Source organism: Carassius carassius, chromosome 4 (genome assembly GCF_963082965.1).
Source record: "Carassius carassius chromosome 4, fCarCar2.1, whole genome shotgun sequence".
NCBI lineage: Eukaryota > Metazoa > Chordata > Actinopteri > Cypriniformes > Cyprinidae > Carassius > Carassius carassius.
This window is the reverse complement of record NC_081758.1, coordinates 3,842,677-3,861,501: the sequence shown is the minus strand read 5'-3', so window position 1 is coordinate 3,861,501 and position 18,825 is coordinate 3,842,677. Positions and strand designations below refer to the sequence as shown.

General features: G+C 40.0%; 1 protein-coding gene across 3 annotated transcripts in view; it reads left to right on the top strand.

Annotated features, from left to right (window-relative positions):
• Window positions 1-18,825, top strand: part of LOC132132764 (astrotactin-2-like) — a 498,987-nt gene that overhangs the window by 271,299 nt on the left and 208,863 nt on the right. For all 3 annotated transcript variants that reach the window (XM_059545295.1, XM_059545288.1, XM_059545303.1), the window contains one exon: window positions 257-424. In XM_059545295.1, coding sequence (XP_059401278.1) covers window positions 257-424 — 168 coding nt within the window. The remainder of the gene's footprint in view (window positions 1-256; window positions 425-18,825) is intronic.

Sequence of the window (18,825 nt, the reverse complement as noted above, 5' to 3'; positions counted from 1 at the left end):
AGAACAAGGCATTAAAATGTGCTTTATAAATACTAATAAACAACCAATGTGCTAGTAATATGCATGCTAATAAGCAACTAGATAATAGTGAAAACTGGTCCGTACACTACAGTGTTACTATTATTTAATAGTAGTTCATTATTAAAAGCAAACTCTGTCCTAAATATTTTTCAGTGCAGGACATTGCAGAAATGCTGTGTGCTGTCCTTGAAGGATACAAGATAAACCTGTATGTTTTTCTGTGTTTCTGCTATAGGAAGCAGTTTTGTAGTGAGCATGGGCAGTTTTCTGGATGTCTCCAACTGGTTAAATCCAGCCAAGCTGACCCTGTACTACCAGACCAACACCTCCACCCAGTGGGTGAGAGACTACTGCGGCCAGAGAACGACTGACCCCTGCGAACAGCTCTGTGACCAGGACACTGGTGAGGGAGCACACACACACACACACATCTTTGTGGGGACTTGTTGTCTTATACTTGTACCGTTTATATATATATATATATATAACCCTAACCCTAACCCTATATATATATATATATATACACTAACCTAAACCTACCCCTGCATTTTTTTAATTTCAGATAAAATATTATTTAATTTCAGCTTTTACTAGCCTTTATATGATCAAAATACCCCACAATGGACGATAAACCTGTACACACACAAACACACATACAGTACTGAAGCCAGATTGACACACTTATGGGGAAACACATTTATTTGCTTGCTTGCTTCTGTGGTAATCTGTGGCTCAAGGTCTTAGTTTGCAGGGCGTCAGTGTGATAAGCGTGCCGATGCCTGGGGACCATGGGAATAACACAAGCCCTCTGTGACGTCTCCGGCCCAGGGGCTTATGAGCAACACACTTGACATTTACAGTTATTGTCTAGATTCTGTCTTTGTAGCTGCTCTTTTGCAATATGACCCAGTAACACATGGTGCTCTTTAGACTTATGTATGGGGTAAAATACAGACATTTACAGACAGACAGACAGACAGACAGAAGCAATCAGACCAACATGAGAGCAACAGAATACAAGTGATGTGACAAGTCTCAGTCAGTCTAGCAGAGTACACATAGCAAGCTTTATGAATTATATGAATTAGAAAAAAAAATGAATAAAATAGGTACGTGCTATTAATTGGTCAGGTGCTGATGAAAAAGATCTTCAGAAGGTTTTTTTTTTTTTTAATGGCTGCTCGAATTGTTTCTATTGAGGCAAGTTATTCCCACCAGCTGGAAACATGATGATAATTAACAGCTTTGTAATAATTAAGTTGTAATTCAAACCATTTAAAATATATTAACTTTAAATATAATAACCCCATAACACACTACAGTTAAAATTATAATCTGTTATAATAGTGTTATTCAACACATCAAAACAAGTTTTCCCTTTTTAAGACACACACAAGTTTATTAAAGGGGTCATATGATATTGCTAAAAAGAACATTATTTTGTGTATTTTAATGTGGTTATGCGGTTTAAGGTTCAATAAACACATTCTTTTCCATGTACTGTACATTATTGTTTCTTCTTTATGCCCCGGCTTTCTGAAACACGTTGATTTTTACCAAGCTCATCGTTCTGAAAAGCGAGGTGTGCTCTGATTGGTCAACTATCCAGTGCATTGTGATTAGCTGAGTACCTCAAGCGTGTGATGGAAATGTTACATCCATTAAGATACTGTGATGCCGTCTCCCAGCGCGATGAGAAAAAATCAATAAAACCCATAACAAATGAGGCATTTGTTGCATCCAGTCGGGACATAATTACTGATTATAATGGCTTATACTGTCTTTTTATGCATTGAGTTGCGTACATAAAACAATGTCTGCATTTGTGATCAGAGAAATGACACACTGTCACTCTACACTGGTTAAAACTCACATTTGAATCGCCAGTGGCAAATTCTTTAAATATATAAAAAAAAAATACTTACAGGCTTTGAAGCAAAGACCCATTGTAGGCTATGCAGAACTGCAGGTTCAGGAAAATGTGTGCTAGATTGATTGGCGGCTGGCGGGCTAGAGTGAGGAATTGCCGGTGGTCTTGAGAACAGTGCGGCCGGGGGGCTTGCCACAACCACATATGACGACCCCGGGGCTGGACTCTGGTTCGTCCATGGCTAAAGCCAATCTGGCGATCCACAGCGCAAAGTTGAGGCGCTATATTTCCTCAGTGACCAGCACCGATCAGCTCCAGGCATGACGAAGAGGACATCATCCTCTTTTGGAAGGCCAAACAAAGTAGTTTCGCTTTCACAGTGAAACACACAGCGTCAATACGACGTGTTGGCGGCGGCAACAACAATACTACAATGAGAATAAAAGTTGCGCCTTCTTTCTTTGCGTGAACATTTGGGCGGTGTTATGCAAATATTCCCACACAGTGACGTCAACGTGGGGGCGTGTTTAAATAAAGCGTTTTAGGGGGCCATGGACAAGTCGTAACTATAAAGAACATCTCTTTGGGTTTGAGAATTTAGTCTTTGCAACTTTACAGATCTTCGTTATGCACCAAGAGCTTGTAACACTCCAAAGACAAAGGAAAAATTTTTATTACGTCATGTGACCCCTTTAAAACAAAATGATTTAAAATATACTTTAAAATAAAACATTTAATTTGATATAATGTTCTAAGAAACATAAAGGTGTTTAAGTGCACTGACATTACATTTTATTTAATTAATATTATCTGCAAATACAGTTTTTAAAAATGTACTTTTAAGATTTTAAATGCACTACCAGTGCACTTTCAATACAATTGATTGCACTTATTTTCCACAAGGGAAACGACAGGGACAGAGTTAACTTTTTAGGAGTGTTAAGAATGATTCTGTCTTATGCTAACATGCGTAATTTATGAGTGTTGCAGTTATATATTCATAACAGAAATGTGGTTGTAAATGGCATGTTTTGTGAGTTTATTTCCTGTAAACGTTTCCCATGTGTTTATATACACTGAAATTCAATTACTGTCTGTGGTAATAAGCAGAATGCAGCAGATGATGTCCATGTTGTTCAAATCCACAGTACTCCTTTCATTGTTTGGCCTCAGTCATTATAAATGTCTTTAAATTTAGTTCTGCTTAATCATATAGGTCTGCATTTATTTTTAGACACAGTGAATAATAGAGCTCCTCCATGAAAGCTCCAAACTCGAAGCCACTGTTGTGCGACCTGACATTTAGATGCATTGTCTACCTCTTCCTATTCTCTTTTAACTGGCCTTGAAGGAGGAGAAAAAAAGAATGGTTCTATAGAAGTATGAACCTGTTGAAGTGAAGTGACATTCAGCCAAGTATGGTGACCCATACTCAGAATTTGTGCTCTGCATTTAACCCATCCGAAATGCACACACACAGAGCAGTGAACACACACACACACTGTGAGCACACACCCGGAGCAGTGGGCAGCCATTTATGCTGCGGCGCCCGGGGAGCAGTTGGGGGTTCGATGCCTTGCTCAAGGGCACCTAAGTCGTGGTATTGAGGGAGGAGAGAGAACTGTACATGCACTCCCCCCACCCACAATTCCTGCCGGCCCGGGACTCGAACTCACAACCTTTCGATTGGGAGTCCGACTCTCTAACCATTAGGCCACGACTTCCCAAGTTTTGGATTATATCCCTTTTGCTTTTAGCACAAAACGTTGCATGAGATCACTAATGCACGGTCAATGGTGCTGCATAAAGCCACATCAATAAACACTGCAGATTAGATTCAGAAATGTGAAGGTGAATCTGGAAACCAAGAGGAACGGCAGTCTGAAAAAGTGCAGCATAAGCTAAGTGACTGTGTGTGTGTGGGGTAATGTGTAAGAAGAGGAAAAGAGCATTTGAAAGGCAGAAAGAAAAGATGGATAATGTTATTACCAGGGTGAAATACAGTTCAACTGTTATCGAGGAGACACTGATAGCCACAAACAATGGACAAACTTTTATTGGTATTTACTGAGTCACACTTTAGTTTGGGGACCAGTTCTGTGTGTGTGTGTGTGTGTGCGTGCATCCATCTTATTTAATGACATTTATTTCCTGTTATTTTTCCTCGCTTTATTTATTTATTTGTCTGCACTGTACTTTTCGTTCTTAATTTTCACTTGTACAGCTCATTGAAAGAAAATGTGTTTTTAATATCTGTAAAATAAATAAATTAGCCATTTTGTATAAAGGAACTGTTGCATAAATGAGTGCACCCTTGATTCAATTCAACAAAGCTGTAATATTCTAGTAATTAATATATCTTAGCAGACAATGTGGAGAGGACGGCATCTTCTGTTTCAGGTTCTTGCATTATATCACACAATGGAATTTACCATAAGCACAGAATTAGAATATGGCAGAAAACATTTGCGAATAAAGCACTGTTTCCATCCCATGTGTTCAAAAAAAGAAAAAAAAAGAAAAAATGTCTCTTCCTGGGAAACTGGTGCAAAATATCAATAATAAAAATGAGAGTTGCTGTAAGCAGGGAAGCCTGTGGCTCTTTTTTCCTACATAATAAATGACTCGTGCCTCAGAGCGACAGTAATCTTTCATTTGGTTGCCTGATGTCTGGGAAGTGATCGCGTGCGACAGTTCTGGGAGGTGATTATACAAAATCATTTTGATGATGGACTTCTGTTGAGAACTTTGCCATCTGTTGAGGCAAAGTCACAAGTTTTTTTTTTTTTTTTGATGCACATTGAGATATTTATTTATTATTTATTTTGTAAGTGTCTTTCCATCATATTTTGTTTGCATGTCATATTATTGGATTAAAAAAAAGAAAAAAAAAAGATCTGACTCAGTTGAGTGCGTAAAGTTTTTAAAATATGTGTGCATCTTGTTGTTTCCATTCAGCATTTTTTTTTATGCAATATTCTAAAAGTCACATAGAACCTAGGTGGATGGAAACATAACTATCGATAAAGTACAAATCCCCCTCACCTTCAGCACTCATACATCCCTATATGAGAGTTTCATTGTGGGAACCAGGCACTTCTCACTGTACTCCTCCTGTAACAACACCATAGCATCAAACATCATTAAGTATGGATTCCCAGGATTGTAAATATGGGCTTTGGTAAAGACTAAATGAGTGGATTGTGTTTTGGCTACAGTAGGTGTTTCAGCTGTGGACAACAACCATGCATTTCACTTCTCTGTATTGCATCTTACTCTATGTCAGTCACTCTTTTTATAGCTTCTGCTGACTCTGAGACACTTATTTGGCACTTTTTCCTTTTTTTTTTTCTTTCTCTCTCTCTCTTGAACCACTGTCCCCATTGTGAGGACAATAAATCTCTTTTTAGATCAGTCCCTGCCAAATGGCCTGATCATTGTCAGGATTAAGTCTGGGAATGATTCAGTGGGCTATAACACTTATAATGGTCAAGAAATGACTCCACTTTAACTCGTTTGGTTCAACATGCTTGTCTACTGATTTGTTTAATTTAGATTTATAATAGTAACTTTCAGGAGGGTGTACACATTTTCATTTTAGCACTTTTGAAAATCTTCTCTTAATCTTAACAATTTTGATATGCTTCAATGGCAGAGGTGGGTAGTAACGAGTTACATTTATTTCGTTACATTTACTTGAGTACATTTTTTGGGTAACTAATACTTTTTGGAGTATATTTAAAGATGGGTACTTTTACTTGAGTAAATTTTTTGGAAAAAATCTGTACTTTTACTTCGTTACTGTGGGCTACACTCCTCTCGTTACTTTATCTTAATGCAATAAATGTTATAAATGCTTCAGTTTATTCCAAACGCACCGTCTAATTTTCTGGGCAATGGGCAATAATACAATCACACCGGCGTGAGAACTTTCAGCGAGTCATATCATCAGCTGCTAAATTCAGATCTGTGTTCGCTGGCTGGCGCTGAGCCAGAGATAGATGCGTTTTTACAGCACTATGCATTATAACCAATCACACACGATTCTGTTGAGCTTATGAATGCAATGGCCAATCAGAGGTGTTCAGATGAGTCATCGCTAAAATTCCGGCTCTTCCTTCATTCACTCACTGACTGAATCCCTCTTTCTGGCAAATTCTTTCGTCAGAAACAACAAGGTGCAGATGTGTGTACGAATCGGTAAATAAGATATTGATTTCAGACTGTTAACAGTTTCAGTGATTTTAATGGGAGTTTTTGAAAGTGACTGAACTCTAGACTGTCAGTGAAAATGATTTTTGATAATGTAAATGTTATTTGCTCTCTTTATGAACAATGAAAAATTAGTAGCAGTTTTTATATCACATTAACTTTCAATGTTAAATTCACATTTAATATAAAGTCAGCCGTATTAAAAATATGTTATGGCATGACACCTATATCTGTTACTTAGGTAAACAGACAGATGTTCTGTGACTTAACGGTCATGTGAGGAGTTTTCTCTCTTCTCTGTGTCAGAGGTTATTTATACATATATAATACATATTTTAAAATATAATTTATTTCGTGATGCAAATCCAAATTTTCATCATCTGTTACTCCAGTTTTCAGAGTCGTGATCCTTAAAAATATAATTCTAATATACTGATTTATTACCAGTGCTGGAAACAGTTTTGCTGCTTAATATTTTTTTGGAACCTCTGACATTGTGTTTAGGATTATGATAAAAAGAACATCATTGATAGTAAATCAACATATTGGAATGATTTCTGAAGGATTATGTGATATTAATGACTTAGTAAAGGCTGATGAAATATATATATATATATATATATATATAGGTCCTTTTCAAAAAGTTAGCATATTGTGATAAAGTTAATTATTTTCCATAATGTAATGATAAAAATTAAACTTTCATATATTTTGGATTCATTGCACACCAACTGAAATATTTCAGGTCTTTTATTGTTTTAATACTGATGATTTTGGCATACAGCCCATGAAAACCCAAAATGCCTGTCTCAAAAAATTAGCATATTTAATCCGACCAATAACAAATAAGTGTTTTTAATACAAAAAAAGTCAACCTTCAAATAATTATGTTCAGTTGTGCACTCAATACTTGGTCGGGGATCCTTTTGCAGAAATGACTGCTTCAATGCGGCGTGGCATGGAGGCAATCAGCCTGTGGCACTGCTGAGGTGTTATGGAGGCCCAGGATGCTTCGATAACAGCCTTAAGCTCATCCAGAGTGTTGGGTCTTGCGTCTCTCAACTTTCTCTTCACAATATCCCACAGATTCTCTATGGGGTTCAGGTCAGGAGAGTTGGCAGGCCAATTGAGCACAGTAATACCATGGTCAGTAAACCATTTACCAGTGGTTTTGGCACTGTGAGCAGGTGCCAGGTCGTGCTGAAAAATGAAATCTTCATCTCCATAAAGCTTTTCAGCAGATGGAAGCATGAAGTGCTACAAAATCTCCTGATAGCTAGCTGCATTGACCCTGCCCTTGATAAAACACAGTGGACCAACACCAGCAGCTGACATGTCACCCCAAACCATCACTGACTGTGGGTACTTGACACTGGACTTCAGGCATTTTGGCATTTCCTTCTCCCCAGACTTCCTCCAGACTCTTGCACCTTGATTTCCGAATGACATGCAAAATTTGTCCAAAAGTCAAGTGCTGCTTCTATGTAGCCCAGGTAAGGCGCTTCTGCCGCTGTTTCTGGTTCAAAAGTGGCTTGACCTGGGGAATGCGGCACCTGTAGCCCATTTCCTGCACATGCCTCTGCACTGTGGCTCTGGATTTCTACTCCAGACTCAGTCCACTGCTTCCGCAGGTCTGGAATCTTCCTCAGGGTCCGGTCACCTCTTCTTGTTGTGCAGCGTTTTTTGCCACACTTTTTCCTTCCCACAGACTTCCCACTGAGGTGCCTTGATACAGCACTCTGGGAACAGCCTATTCGTTCAGAAATTTATTGTTGTATCAGTTTCTGTTAGTTTGTTGTTGTTCATTGTTCTTATTGCGAATAATACCAGGCACATTTGCAAGCTGAGCCTGCAAACTATATGCTGTCAGAAAAAAAATGTGCTTCAAGTTTGCAGTGCTCACGTACTGTAACTCTGCTGAAGCTACTGATTCTGTGCATTCATAATATTTTTGCATGGATTTAGCTGTATATTATAGTGTATATTATGACAATCAAACAGTCTTGTATATTCATGGATTGTCATTCAAGTTTATTCAACCATTCGTGTATAACTGTGGCCAGCCTTTGTTTATGTGAGCTGTTCAGAATTATCACTGGACATTTCAAATTTTCAGATGGTGCATATTAAATATGATTCAATATTTCCGGTGTAAAGTAAACTGAATAGTACTTTATTTTAGTAAAATCCTGTATTTCTAGATATTTAGGTATATATTTGTATTTATTTTGAGGTTTAAATGTAGGACTTCTGGGCCTCACTGTATAAAATTCATAGTTAATTGTTTAACCATGCACCATTAAAAATTACTAGGATTTAACAGCTTAAGTAAGTTCTTTCAATAAAAGAAAAAAAAAGTTATACAGATTTTCACATTGAAATTAGTGCAGGCCACAACAACATACAATAAAATTAATTTGTTATTTTCAAATATATATATATATATATATATATATATATATATATATATATATATATATATATATATATATATATATATATGTATAAATATATTCATATTTATTTAAATATGTATTTAATATATAAGGAGGTGGAAGAGGCTCCTCATAAAGGCCACTAGAGTGGATGGTTTGGAGAGCAATCAAAAGTCTATTCAGCGTTTTTAGAGTGATGGTGTGGAATCAGTGATTTGCCTGATGCCAGATGCTTTCTCCCATATTTAAGCATTGAGGATGGCTCTGGAGCTCTAGAGTTATTGTTATGTTAATGAGAGAGAGTTCTAATCTCTCCGGCTCTGTACAGAGAGTGATTTTGAGCTTTTCATCAGCTGAGCGCTCGGTCAAGAGCTGAAGCATTTTGCGTTACTCTCTTCATCTAGTGCTAGTTGAGTCCTCTTAGAATCTCTATGTCATCTGCTCACTCAGCCATTTACATTAGACAAAAATCATATCTAATCAGAATAGGAGCAGAATAAAAAGACACGAGAGGTGAATTGACAGATAGGGCTGTCTGAGGTTCATTGCTTTAACCTTTGTTGTATTTTCTCGATATGCCATGTATAGATGTATTTTATTGCCATATGTAGATTCACTCTACAATGGGATTCTTTTTTGCTTTTCACTTTAACTATGCATGAATGAAGACAGCAGACACACTGCAGTACAAGAACAGACAGTAGAAAAGGAGCATGATGCAGAATTCTTAGGCATAAATACACAATAAACAATCACTCGGATTGTATAAAATTAGATAGCAACTTCTTACAGTTACAAACTGTGTCCTTATTACTGTTTTATTATTATTATTATTATTATTATTATTATTAAAATGCAGAAAAAAATGTTGTGTTGCTGAATGTTTCATATGAAGTTACTATTTAGCATACTGTAATTAATCTTCTCTCAGAACATAGCTATTTTAATAAAAGCAGTTCACTGTAAATATGCATATAGTGCTTATTTGATGTCTATATTCTTTTAAAATCCTTTAAGAGAACTGGGGTTGTAATATTATTGCAGTAGTTAAATACAACAGTTTATGTGTGCTGTCCAGAAACACTAATACACTGGTTTAATGCAAATTAACTGCAGACTAATCAGCTCAGGTTTTCAGCCAAATTGAACAATGATCACAATAATGGTGATCAATGGTGATTTTGTTCACGATGCATATAGAGGCCCAGAATATCACAGCATACTGAAAATCTAATCAAATAAATAGAAGGCTTATAAGATATAAACTAAAACAAAGGAAACAACAACTTGACAACATTTTATATGTTCAATACATATACATTTTCTACACTATTGCAAGATTATTAATTCAAGCAAGTGAATTGATCACATGACTCCTTTACACAGAAGGACAGATCAGTAGATGTATATACAGTACAGACCAAAAGTTTGGACACACCTTCTCATTCAAAGAGCTTTCTTTATTTTCATGACTATGAAAATGGTAGAGTCACACTGAAGGCATCAAGGGCTATTTGACCAAGAAGGAGAGTGATGGGGTGCTGCGCCAGATGACCTGGCCTCCACAGTCACCGGACCTGAACCCAATCGAGATGGTTTAGGGGTGAGCTGGACTGCAGACTGAAGGCAAAAGGGCCAACAAGTGCTAAGCATCCCTCGGGGAACTCCTTCAAGACTGTTGGAAGACCATTTCAGGTGACTACCTCTTGAAGCTCATCAAGAGAATGCCAAGAGTGTGCAAAGCAGTAATCAAAGCAAAAGGCAGCTACTTTGAAGAACCTAGAATATGACATATTTCCAGTTGTTTCACACTTTTTTGTTATGTATATAATTCCATATATAATTCCACATGTGTTAATTCATAGTTTTGATGCCTTCAGTGTGAATCTACAATTTTCATAGTCATGAAAATAAAGAAAACTCTTTGAATGAGAAGGTGTGTCCAAACTTTTGGTCTGTACTGTATGTATATATATATATATATATATATATATATATATATATATATATATATATATATATATATATATATATAATAGTAATAATAAATAAAATAAAAAAAATTACATTTCCACTATTTATAAATGACAATATCTAGTGTAATGAAACAAGTAAAAAAAAAAAATGTGTTGTTTTGTGGTATATAGCTTGTCTGTTTACAATCAGCTTTTAATTAGCAAAAGTAGTTTCACATACCTAAATTCCTGTCATGCATTTATAGTTGAAAATACTTGCAGAGCAATTTGTGTAATAACAGTATGTTTCTGATCTAACCACTGTCTATATTCTTCACCACAATATAACTATTATATTAACATTGTGAGAGATAATTTAATTGCTTTGAGTAAATGAATGTACTTGGATTCTCTTAACATATTCAACTTGTTTACAGCATGCATTTGTGTGTGCAGTATATAATTCTTCTTAAAGAGGAAATATAAATGTGTGGTATTCATGTTATAACATCGGCATTGAAATGGCATCCTTTGTTTACGAGCATATGGTGTGAACACTTAGCCGTGAAATCTGGAGGGTCCTTAAAACTATGCTAATATGCATTAATAGTATTAATCTGGTGCTTCTCGAACATTTCAGGCCAAGCACCATCAGTTAAACACTTATGTCATGATTGCATTGCATTATAAAATACCTAATGAATGTCTTTATGTTCACCAAAGACTTCTAACATCATACATGTTTGAGCACTATGAGAATGAGTAATTCATCACTGAATTTGAAATAAATGAAGAAATGTCTTTAAGTGCTCTGAGTGCCACTGTGCTGGCGTATCTCACAGGTCCTGCCCTGACCGCAGCCTGGCCAAGTATTATCAGATGCTTCTCTCTGTGTCGAGCGAGATGGAGAATTGGCTGATAGAAGCCTCTTGTCTTTCCACACACACTGAATCTGTGAAAGAGTGTTCAGCCGGCCGGGACCGATGCCAGCACAGTCTTGGCCCACAATCAGCTTTTGATTAAACCACAAGGTTATCAGCTCTGATTCTCTGCCCTGCTCTCCTCTCTCATGGGCTGCTTCAGAAATATATGTTTTGCTCACGACTTAATAAAAGCTAGCCAAGCCTCTCTTGTATTCATCTATAAATATTCCTTGTTTTTTCTGTGTCTCCTACACAACTAAAAGAGGACAAAATGGCTCTGTCATTTCATAGTGTTCAGAGTTTATCAGCCCTATTCTCTCTCTCCTACTCCTGTCGATATGCCTCTGTGGGAGTGTAACATGATAACATGTTACATGGAACATGAGGCCCATAGGCGGAATTGCTTCCCTTGGATTGTGTAACACCAGGAAATATTCATCTGAACAACAATATCTCTTTCTCTGTGCCCACTCGTTGAACCTTGAAATCAGAAAATTGCTCATGCAGCCTTTCATGAGAAACTTTCTAATGAAAGCATCTATTAATCACAAGAGTTCAGATATTAAATTGAAAAAGAACCTTGATAATCAGAATTATCCTAGTTGAATATTTTTCATTATCATTTAAAGGGTTCATAAAATGGCCAATTAAAATGTTCTTGATATTTACACATATGAGAGTCTACTCTAGTTTCAGAATGCAAAACTAACTCCCCAGTTTAAAATATGATTTATAATTTTCTACCCTTCTGAAATGCCTGGATTTGAAATTGGGAGAACTGTGATGTCACTATTTCCCCTCGGCTTGCCCTTAACATGCATCATCATCATATGTAATTAAGTGTTTCTGAAAAGCACGTGTGTCCATCAATAACAGGAGTGAAACTGCTGCATTTGATGAGCATCATGAGCTGTGATTGGTGTAGTATGTAGGGAACGTGGTTTACTGCTGTTTCTGCATTAGTGAATGAAGCCAGTGACTAAACCATCAACTTTACACTGGTCCTATTGGCAGCGTGAAAACGTCTCAAAGTTACGTATGTAACCCTGGTTCCTTGAAGAAACGAGACGCTGCGTCAAGCGCTTTGGGAAATGTCCCTGACGTCACGGGCGGGGTGACGTAGTGACCAGGAAGCTATAAAAGCACGTGCCGTGCAGCTGGCTTCAGCTTGGCTCCCAAATGAAGGGGAAGACCAGAGGACTCATAGGAGACGTTGATAGCCTCGACTATCCAACGACTTAGGGTCTGCTTGGAGGCAGAAGAACCCTTTTTAGGAGGACCGTGGCAAACAAGCAAGTGGTCGGATTTTCTCCACAGGGCAGCTCTGTGGACGTATGCGTCCAGTGCTCGCACTGGACACATACAATTTAGCTTTTCCTGGTCTTGCTCCCGAAAGGGAGGAGGACAGAAGGCCTGCAGTACGATAGGTTATGGTGTAACAGAGGGAACCTTCGGAACATAACCCGCTCGAGGGTATAAAAATGCTTTGGCCATACCAGGGGCAAAGTCTCGATAAGTAGGGGCCACCGAAAGGACCTGAAGATCTCCAACTCTCTTTAGTGAGGTGATTGCCAGTAACAGGGCAGTTTTAAGTGTCAGATGTCTATCTGAGATATCTTGTATTGGCTCGAATGGAGCTTTACAAAGAGCCTCTAAAACCACAACCAAATCCCAGGGGGGAACACGGGATCGTACTGGAGGTCTCAGCCTCAGCGCACCGTGGAGGAAACGTGTAACTAGGGGGTGTCTACCCACTGACTGATCTTTGAAAGGGACATGGTAAGCAGCTATGGCCGCCACGTACACCTTTAAGGTGGAGTGGGTTAACCCTACAGAGAGCCTAGCTTGTAGAAACTCCTGAACTGTACCAACTGGGCAGTTAACAGGGTCAAGCTGGCAGTCTTTGCACCATGAAGTGAAGAGTTTCCACTTCAGGACGTACAGTTTCCTCGTAGAGGGAGCTCTGGATTGGAGGAGGGTCTCAACAACCTCAGTTGAGAGACCGGATTCTATGAGCTGTGCCCCCTCAGGGGCCACACCCACAGTTTCCACAGCTCCAGGCGAGGGTGAATTATCGTGCCCTGCACCTGTGAGAGTAGGTCTGTCCTGATCGGTATCTCCCACGGAGAGCCGTCGAGGAGCGAGACTAGACCTGCGAACCATGCTCGGCCCGGCCAGAACGGGGCTACTAATAACAGACAGACCCCATCCCGGTGTACTCTCGCCAGAACTCCCGGGAGCAGAGCGATAGGGGGAAAAGCGTACAGACGAAGCCTCGGCCAGGTCTGTACCATAGCGTCCAGTCCCAGAGGAGCTGGATGAACTAGAGAGAACCAGAGGGGACTTTGCGATGTCTCCTGAGTCGCAAAGAGGTCCACCTGGGCTGTGCCAAACACTCTCCATATCTGCTTCACCACCTCGGGGTGAAGTTTCCATTCCCCGGGCCTCCGCCCCTGCCTCGACAGTATGTCTGCTCCCACATTCAATCTCCCAGGAATATACACTACTCTGAGCGAGAGGAGTTTGCCCTGGGACCACAGAAGGATCTGGTGTGCCAGCTTGTACAAGGGGCGTGAACGCAGACCCCCTGGTGATTGATATAAGAGACCACTGATGTGTTGTTGGTGCGCACCAACACATGGTGACCTCTCAGGTCTGGGAGGAAATGTTTCAATGCTCGATAGACTGCTAGCATCTCTAGGCAATTGATGTGCCATGTCAGATGTCGACCACTCCACTGACCGCGGGCAGGGTGGCCACTCATGACCGCACCCCAACCGGTGAGGGACACGTCTGTCGCTAGCGTTACACGGTGACAAGGAGCTCCCAGCACCGGGCCTTGATTCAAGAACCAAGGTTTCTTCCATATGTCTAAGGCACGAAGGCATCGCCGCGTGACCTTGATAACTCGAAGTGGATTTCCCTTCGGGGAAAAGCCCTTGGACTTGAGCCACCAATGTAGGGGTCTCATGTACAGCAGGCCAAAAGGTATCACGTTGGACGCAGCTGCCATCAGACCTAACAATCTCTGGAATTGTTTGACAGTGAGTGACTGGCCTTCTTTGACTCTCACCACTGATGTGAGGATCGACTCGATCCGCGCAGGAGACAGACGTGCCTGCATCGTGGTCGAATTCCACACTACGCCTAGATAGGTGGTTCTCTGAACTGGAGAAAGTACACTCTTCTTGGCGTTTAGTCTCAAACCCAGTTCCCCCATATGTGCGAGAACGACATCTCGATGTCGAACCACCATCTGCTCTGATTGAGCTAGAATCAACCAATCGTCGATATAATTTAGAATGCGGATGCCCTGCATACGGAGGGAAACCAGAGCCGCATCTACACATTCCGTGAACGTGCGGGGTGAGAGTGCGAGGCCAAAGGGAAGTACTCGAAATTGATAAGCTTTGCCCCCAAAAACGAACCTCAGAAACTTCCTGTGTTGTGGAAGGATGGATATGTGGAAGTATGCGTCTTTGAGATCTATTGTGACAAACCAGTCCTCGGATCTGATTTGAGCTACAACCTGCTTGACAGTGAGTATTTTGAACTTCAGTGGCATAACTGAGCGGTTCAGGTGACGTAAGTCTAAGATCGGACGCAACCCCCCATCCTTCTTTGGAACTATGAAATACCGGCTGTAAAACCCGGATTCCCTGTCTAGAGGAGGGACCATCTCGATGGCCTCCTTCCTTAATAGGGTATTCACTTCTTGTTCCATAACCAGAGCCTGCCGGGGGCCGACTACTGTCGGTGTAACCCCGTTGAACTTCCGTGGTGGATGACCGAACTGAATGCAGTAGCCTTTTTCTATTGTACGCAGGACCCAATTAGATACATTTGGCAGTAGTTTCCACGCTGCTAAATAATCTACTAAGGGAATCAGTCTCTCGAGTCTGACCTCTGGTATAAGAGGCCCCAGAAGGGGCGGCGAGCATCCCAGCTCCGCTACGCTCGCGGGCGGAAATAACTGGGAGCAGCGCTCGCTGGAGGCCACTGCGCGGCGCGGAGGGAGAGATCAGCGGTCTTTCTAAGTTCTTCGACATCTTCAGACTTAATCCCCTCTCCCTTATCAATATCTACCAGCAGGTCAGCTTGATAAGCTTGAAGGACTGCCATAGTAGGAAGGCAAGCCCCAGCCTGACCTGCTGCCACATAACCTTTGCCCACCAGCGATGATGTAACTCTAAGAGGCTTGGTGGGCAATGTCGGAGCCTTTAGAGACGATGCCGATCCAGGGGACAGATAGCCCGCGAGCGTCTGTTCAACCCGTGGCATCGCTCTATAACCCCGCTCTCCCAGCCCCATCACGTTGCCATAATATAGTGAATCAGGGCCAAAGAGGCGGGTCGAATATGGGTGATTCCACGATCTCGATATCTAATCGTGGAGATCGGGAAAATAAGTTAGGCTCAGACGTGGAGGTGGTTGCCTTGGCCGCAGAAAGTGTTCATCTAGTTTGCTTCTCTGCGGCTCAGAATGTTTTCAGCAGGCCATTCGATTTTTAATTTATCTACTGCACGTGTAACCACCTCCAAAAGCTCCTCATACTGGGGTGACAGGGGTGGCGAATCCCCAGCAACCGTCTCCACATCGACCTCCTCGGAGGAAGAGAGGTGAAGAGTTGTTCCGTCACCCTGGGGGGAAGAAACCAACGAGCGTGCTTCCGAACCCAGGGTTTGGGCGCCGGATCTGGCAGATGAGGAAGGAGATAAGGACTGGCCCGTCTCCATTCCCTCTGACAGATCCACCTGCGAACCCCACGAGTGCAGCAGCCGTTCTGACTTGGCAGAAGAGGGGCCAGCACCGCGGGGAATGCTGGTGAAGGCTCCCTCCTCGAATCCCAGGCAAGCCACGCACAAACTGTGTGTATCCCCACTCGTAATGTAGCGAGGGCAGGAAGGAACACTCAATCTATAACGTGGCTTGGATCGCCCTTAATATGTTTGGTCTTTGCTTTTACTTTTGGCATATTGAGCTGTTTTAGCGATCTTTTAATGGCTAAGGGACAGACAACAATAAATAGGACCAACGGGACAGACTTTTGACATGCACACACAGAGCGCTTGCTGACAGACGCGAAGCTGAAGCCAGCTGCACGGCACGTGCTTTTATAGCTTCCTGGTCGCTACATCACCCCGCCCGTGATGTCACGCCCTTCCGATGGACAGATTGCACATGATATTCAGAGTCAGTCTCGTCAGGGACGTTCCCCAAAGCGCTTGACGCAGCTCGAGTTCCTGAAAAGGAACCAATGTTAAGAACACAGAATACAGTTAGCTGTAAAATGGGTTAAATTCATGAAAGTAAAATCATAAAACAACAGATCAATAAATATTAAATGCCAAATAAATGAAATGCTGAGTGAAAGACACCTTTCTTTTGTGCACTTAAAATGTAAGATCAAAACATCTAACTTCACAGTGTAGCAACTTTGCAAAATAATAGTCAACATTTTTCATGCTGGTAACCGGAGTACACTAGAGTGAGTCAAGGCATTCAGAAACTTTGAGGAAAACACATATTGTATATATTGTAAAGAGCCCTTGAATGTTACATGTTATTCGTACAGTTTTCTTTAAGTGTGAACACAAGTCCTTCAAAGAAAGTCTCTAAAAACATTCTGCAACTTTGTTCAAAAAGAATTCAATGACTTCTCTAAGTTTCAATCACATACACAGACTCTCTTCAGATAGCCTAACCTTACATGTCTTCGAAGGACGACCATTTATAGGCAGTCCACCTGCACAGTAGGTCAAATCATCATTGAGAGCCGTTTGATTGAAAACCTCTAAATCAGAATAATTGGCACATCATCTGCAGAACCAGCACTTTATGCTGTAGGAGCGTTTTAGTGCATTTGAACCTTCATTTTTAAAGATTGAAAGGCTCATTTTCTGCCATTTCTAACAGAAGGGCTGCTCCCACGCAGATTTGATGGTGCACGTATCTGGCATATGCATATGCGCGCACAGCAAATGAATTATTAAGCACATTGCTATTAAACTAATTGCTTCTGTTACATCTGAGTGTGCAGTTCCTGCCAGACATTTTTATTTCTTTTTAATTTCTTTTTGTTAAGTGCCAATATTAGGCAGGTCATATATATATGGAGTCCATGAAGAGACATGGTAGTTGAAAAAAACACGTAGTGGAAGGAACAAATATTTTCCAAATCTTATGTGTTCTCTTGCAAAGATATCGGTATTCGGACAAACACTTTACATCTTGCAGTGGTTCATGCAGCTCTGTATATTCTCAGTGGAGCAGTTCATAGAGTTTCATTTTGAATTCGGAGCTTAGATTAAGACATGGTTTTGGGACATTCTAAAACACTTATTTTGGCATAAATAGGGGTGTGACAAAACACTTATCCCACGAGATGAGACACAAGACTGGGTTCACGAGAACGAGACGAGACAAGATTTTTCATTACACTTAAAATCACAATATGTACCTTATATATATATATATATATATATATATATATATATATAGGGCCCTATGAAATCCATTAGATTTATTTCACAATTTCATTTTTTCAAAATGCCTTTCTTTTCAACTCCTTTTTATAGATAAATTACATTTTATTAATTAAAAAGCATGTCTAATTTTATTAAAATCACCAAATTCTGTATTTTAACATCTAATTATTTTAATGTGTAAACAACTTATTTATATATTTATTTTTTCCCTCAGAAATTCTGTGTTGAGTATTTAGACATAAGAAGACATAAAACATTAAATTATTTTATCATTTATCGATTAGTTATTGAAAATTAAGCAAACTTTATTTTATGGCAAACAAAGGGGATTTACTATTAAAATTAAAACATTGAAGAAATTTTGTGTGATTAATCCTTAAAAAAAATAGTTTGTTTAATTTTAGTAGTAGCAGAAGTAGTAATAGTCTGTGTACAAACTACAAAAAAAAAAGGTACCAGACTTTTATTTTGAAGGGTTGTCACTAATACTTTTACAATTCTGTGTAAGTGATATGACACTAGTTTTACTCAAATCAAATGGTAAAATGGTCATGAAGTGACTCTCAGAGCAGTTTTGGAGATGTTGTTCACGTGTTTCCGTCCTCATTTAGTGAGACGACAGACGCTTAAATCACCGCGAGCATCAGGTGTACTTCTGTGTAGAAAATGATACCGCGTGTATGCGCCATTCATTAACAGTGTGACGACCCCGAGTCTTCAGATCCTATTGGATGGAGTGTGGCAGTTCCTGATTGGTCTTCTGTTAATTGTTAATTAGTACCATTATATAAGTGTTACCTGTTGACTAAGACAGGCACTCTGTGGGACTGTTTCTCTGGAGTGGCTCTGGGTTTCAACATGTAAGAGCTTGTTGATTGTTACCCTTTGTTCCCCTTTATATCATGTAGTTAAAGTTCTGTC